This window comes from Myotis davidii, unplaced genomic scaffold (genome assembly GCF_000327345.1).
Source record: "Myotis davidii unplaced genomic scaffold, ASM32734v1 scaffold37, whole genome shotgun sequence".
NCBI classification, from domain to species: domain Eukaryota; kingdom Metazoa; phylum Chordata; class Mammalia; order Chiroptera; family Vespertilionidae; genus Myotis; species Myotis davidii.
The window spans coordinates 2331319-2336436 of record NW_006289395.1 but is presented as its reverse complement, the minus strand read 5'-3'; the positions used below and the strand labels follow the sequence as shown (position 1 = coordinate 2336436).

General features: G+C 49.3%; 1 protein-coding gene across 1 annotated transcript in view; it reads right to left on the bottom strand.

Moving 5' to 3' along the window:
* Positions 1-1727: 1727 nt before the first annotated feature.
* Positions 1728-5118, bottom strand: part of GLP2R (glucagon-like peptide 2 receptor) — a 40754-nt gene continuing 37363 nt past the window's right edge. The window contains exons 11-12 of the mRNA XM_015562537.1: positions 4079-4120; positions 1728-2661 (exon numbers count right to left, since the gene is read on the bottom strand). Coding sequence (XP_015418023.1) covers positions 2326-2661; positions 4079-4120 — 378 coding nt within the window. The 3' untranslated portion in view covers positions 1728-2325. The remainder of the gene's footprint in view (positions 2662-4078; positions 4121-5118) is intronic.

Sequence of the window (5118 nt, the reverse complement as noted above, 5' to 3'; positions counted from 1 at the left end):
ACATTGATCAGCTGCCTCCTGCATACTCCCCACTGGAGATGTGCCCACAACCAAGGTACATGCCCTTGACCAGAATTGAACCTGGGACCTTTCAGTCCACAGGCTCTATCCACTGAGCCAAACAGGTTAGGGCACCTGTTATTTTAATTTTAGAAAGTAGTGTGTATGTGCCACCCCATTTGTGGAGTGAGGGGTCAAAGACATATTTACAAATGCTATGGAAAAACCCCACTTGCTTCTCTTATGAACGACAGAGTCCTGGATAATTGACCCCAGACAGCATCTATCACTTCCAAGACATTTCTGTCTTGTCTCATTCAATGCATGTGTCCCCCGCACCTACCCGGAACCAGCTGTGCTAGGCGCAAGCTTGGAATACGACATGGCCCCAGCTTTCTAGGAGCTAGTAGGCTCATGAGAAAAGGCAGGGATTTGCAGAAAGGAAAAATTAGAAGGACATATGATTTGGTGACTGAATTATGGGTAATCTGGACACTGGAAAACAAACCTTGGTTATGCACTTGCCAATGCCTTTGCTTCAGTTTCCCCTGCTGCAAAGCAGAGCCAGGAGTAGGGTGAGGGCAAGATGAGCAGTGGCCTCAGATACAAAACTTAAGGGGGAGGGGGCAAAAATTCAGTAATCAAAATAAATAACATTTTAATGCAGTAGTTTAAAAATAAAAATGATTGTTAAGAAGTCTACAGTGAGCAATATTAAAATGTTAAATAAAGCCATGATCCAACCATGCACTTGCATGAGCTGGCCTAACTCTCCTCACTCCCACCTGGGCCCTGGTTTCAATAGAACATTTGTTATAATGGCCTGTGGGCTGTAGTTTGCAGACATCATTTTTTAAACTATTGCATTAAAATATTCCTGATCTTGACAGTTGAGGCTTTTTAGTACTCTCTTAAATTTAACACCCTCACTTACTCTAGTCCCAGTCCCACTGTAAAGTGTCCTTGAAAATAGGGTTGCCAGGTAAAACACAGGACGCACAATTAGCATGGAATTTTAAATACAATATATTCCACAGGATATACTTATACGGGAAGCTTATTTATCTGGAGTTCAAATTTAATTGAGCATCATGTATTTTCATTTGCTAAATTTAACAACCCTACTTGAGAAGTAGCATAGAGTCCCCCTCTAACACGAGGCAGTATTAGTCCCATGGCAACATACCCCACCCACATACACATACGTTTTGCACACTATGAAAGAGACATTAACACCCCATTTCCATGGGATGCCCCTCCTTTGATCTTCTTTCAGCTCCTTGCCTTATAGTTTCAGCCACTGAGCCAGACCCGAATTGCCTGGGCCCCCCTCAGCCTCCAGAAGCACCCTCTTCTCAGGGTCTGGAGCACAACTCGTTGCTCCAAGCCAGACCGGATCCCACTGTGCCCTCCTGGCATGTCAGATCAGCACAGTCCCATCCCTCCACCAAGCTGTCAGCATCCATTCCCACAGGGGCAGTGGGATTCTTATCAGTGGGGACGAGGGTCAGGGAGAGCAGTGGGCAAGCCTTGAGCACCAGTGTGTCAGTGACAACCCAAAATGGCCGAGAATGGGAGGGCAAGCTAGGTTTAAAGAAGCCACGCTCAGAAGGGCAAAGATGGGTGGAGCCAAAAAGGGAGGAAAGGACCGATGGGGACTTTCAGAGGAACGGGGGCTAATCCTGACAGGAAGGAGGACATTGATAAGGATCAAACAGTGGTGGGCAAGGAAAGGAATGGGGTTCTGGGCGGCGTGGCGTTGCCCACTGTCTGAGGGGGCCGAGCGGGTCACAGCTGAGCTGTTGAATCCAGGACATCACTGGCTTTGTCCCACCATTGACCACTCAGGGGGCTGCTCGCTTTTGCACACTGGGCTTGCATCAGAGTTATCTGGGATGCTTGTTACACAACTCCCAACCCTGGCCATCGCTCCAGACGTACTTTCTTAGAATCATCCAGGAGCCCAACTCTGCATGTAAAACACTTCCCATGTGGTCCTTATACAACCCAAACCCAGCCTCAGAGGGAAACCTTCTGCCGTGAGGGATAAAGGAAAAGGTATTGGCTGCCCCCTCTTTCATAGAGGACATCTCTCTGTGCCTTGGGGCTCCATTCACTTGAATTTAGGGCCACCCCAGGGGCTGATGGTCATTCTGGAAAATTCGCCAGTGGAGGTTGTAGATGACAATGGCAGGCAGAAGCAGTGACTGTTTGCACAACCTCATCAGAGCATGAAGAACCTCGAGATAGACTTCATGTCCAAGTGGACCTGGTGCCCGGGAAGAGCGATGACGGCACCCCACAGCACCTGTCGCAGGAGCCCGCCTACATCTCACTCTCCTCCAGAATCTCCTCCATGGTATGGGCCTGGGTGAAGTCTCCCTCGCTGCTCTCGGACAGGCTGCGGCCCCAGCGCCAGGCTGTGTGGCCCCCATGGGACCTGGTGCCTGGCTCCCCCAGGCCCTGCATGGTCAAAGGCAGGAGCTGCCCGCCGCCAGGCGAGGACTGTGACTTCTGCAGCGCCCTGGCGCTGTCTCCCTTGGAGAGCTTCTTGGGATACTTCCCCAGGAACCGGAAGTTCTTCTCCAGGCCCCAGGCTCTGCAGCCCGAGTGGTGGGCCAGCATGAAGCGGCCCCAGTGCCTCCGCAGCTCGGCCTTCACCTGCCGGGCGAGAAGAGGGCAGCGTTACTGTCTCAGAGTCATTTGGTCTATTCACCAAATATTAATGAGAGGCTAACTCCGTGCCACCCTTGGGAAACGTATCAGATTGGGGGAGATGAACAGAGAGGAGTGAACAAATACCCATGAGCCTACACATGGCAGTGACACTGTGAGTCCATTAAGCAGGACCACGGGGGAGGAGTCCATTAAGCAGGACCACGGGGGAGGAGTCCATTAAGCAGGACCAAGGTTGAACAGTTTCCATTTTGAAAGGACTGTGCCAAGGTGGCATTTGAGGCCCAACTGATGGGAGAAGATACAGAAGAAGCAGCCATGAGCAAGATGGAGGAGGGTTTGCTATCAAGAAGCTTATATTCGCCAAAACTGGTTTGGCTCAGTGGATAGAGCGTCGGCCTGCGGACTGAAAGGTCCCGGGTTCGATTCCGGTCAAGGGCATGTACCTGGGTTGCAGGCACATCCCCAGTAGGAGATGTGCAGGAGGCAGCTGATCGATGTCTCTCTCTCATCGATGTTTCTAACTCTCTATCTCTCTCCCTTCCTCTCTGTAAAAAATCAATAAAATATATTTTTAAAAAAAGAAGCTTATATTCCAGTGGGAGGAGACAGAAATGAACATCTAAACCTGGAAAGATGAAAGGGGACTGGAAATACACCAATTCTACTGGAGAACTGTTCAGGAGAAACTGGTCTGGCCTCTGCCCCTGCCCCTTTCAAGACTCTTTCCAGAGGAGCAGAGAGCTGGTTGGGGATACGCAATAATCTATAATGATAAAAGCATAGTATGCAAATCGGCTGAATGGTCAAACAGTGGAAAGACCGTCAGGACACGGACGACCTTCCGGACGAAGCCGGGGCTCAGAGGGCCGAGACAGCCGGGGCTGCAAAGGCCTACTCTTGCACGAATTTTGTGCATCGGGCCTCTAATATTAATAATAAAAACCATCACCGTTATCAGGTATTGGGCCCTTCCCGTGAGCTTGGCATGCCCAGGACATCATTAGAGAGTAGGGACCGTTATTATTCCCACTTTATAGATGAGGAAACTAAGGCTCAAAGAGCCACAGTAACCTAACTCAAAGCGCCTAAGTGGGTGAGTGATGGCTTGAGCCCAGATTTTTGGACTGCCACATTCAAGCCTGTTTCCTCTATCACACTAACACTTCCAGCAGGGCCAAAGATGGGCTCTGAGCTTCCTTACACTCATCCCATCCCCTTTTCCCATTTCTCTCAGCTGCCCCTGCTCTCACCTCTGAAACTCATGGTACAAATGTGTCCCATTGCCTGATGGTCACTGCACACTCCCCATGGCACCATCACATAAACAGGAAACCCTGGGTGGCAATAGGATGCCAGCCCAGCCTCACAGGAAGCTAGAATGGCAGCATGGAAAACATACCTCTCCATTGACAAAGCAGTACTGCAAGGCCACAAGTAGTCCCTGGAGTGAAAAGAAGAGGTGGCGTGAACTTTGATTCGGTAGAAGATGTGTCTGAGTTACTGGGAAAGTCCAAAGGCCTGCCCTGGTCCTAGTAGCCCCCAGGGGAGGCAGGCGACTACACTGCTCACACTAACCAGAGCTAGTCATAGCGGTGAACTTGGATTTCCACCAGGTCTCTTCTTACTTTGACACCCACTGCGCGTATCAGCCTACGTGTTTGCTTAGGTGCTCGTAGGTCAATGATGATTAAGTCCCAAAGACCCTATATCATTCATTCAACTATGCAAATACTGTGCCAGGCCACTGCCCATTTCTATTTGTCCACAGTAGGCATTAGCTCATTTTTTCCCTTCACTTGAATTCTTTCCTTTTGGAAACTGACCCTCCCCTATTTCCTAGGCTTCTGTTGGGGTCAATCATGGGGCCCCCATGTTCTAGGATGACCATCACCACAATCTAATTAGTCCAAATGGTCATGTGACCCAAGCGAAGCCAATCTGAGTTGTTTTCACTGGGAAAGAGGAGAGGGTTGTACTCTCTTCCTAGATTTTCCAGCTTTATAGTCACAGCTTTATATTTCTGGGCATCTTGCCAGCTACATGGTGAAAACCCATCTAAGAATGATGCCAACAGAGAAAAAAAGTAGAGGCTGGAGATGGTGGAAGACAGAATTCTGATATTGTCTGAGTATCTAAAATTATTTTCGTTGCTACTTCATAACTGTAATGTTGCTACTGTTATTAATCGTAATGTAAATATCTGATATGCAGGATGGTCTTAGGTGATCCCTGTGAAAGGGTCATTTGACTGCCAAAGGGGTTGTGACCCACAGGTTGAGAACCGCTGCATTAAGGTGATCTGGGCTGTGTCTGTGTTACTGGCTTCTTGTATCACGCCTGGCAAGTTGTTAGTAGGAGGCCTCAGTGTGTCTCCAGAGAGCGGGTTGGTTGTCCTCATGACATGGCAGCAGGCTTCCCCCGAAGGTGCAATTCAAGGGA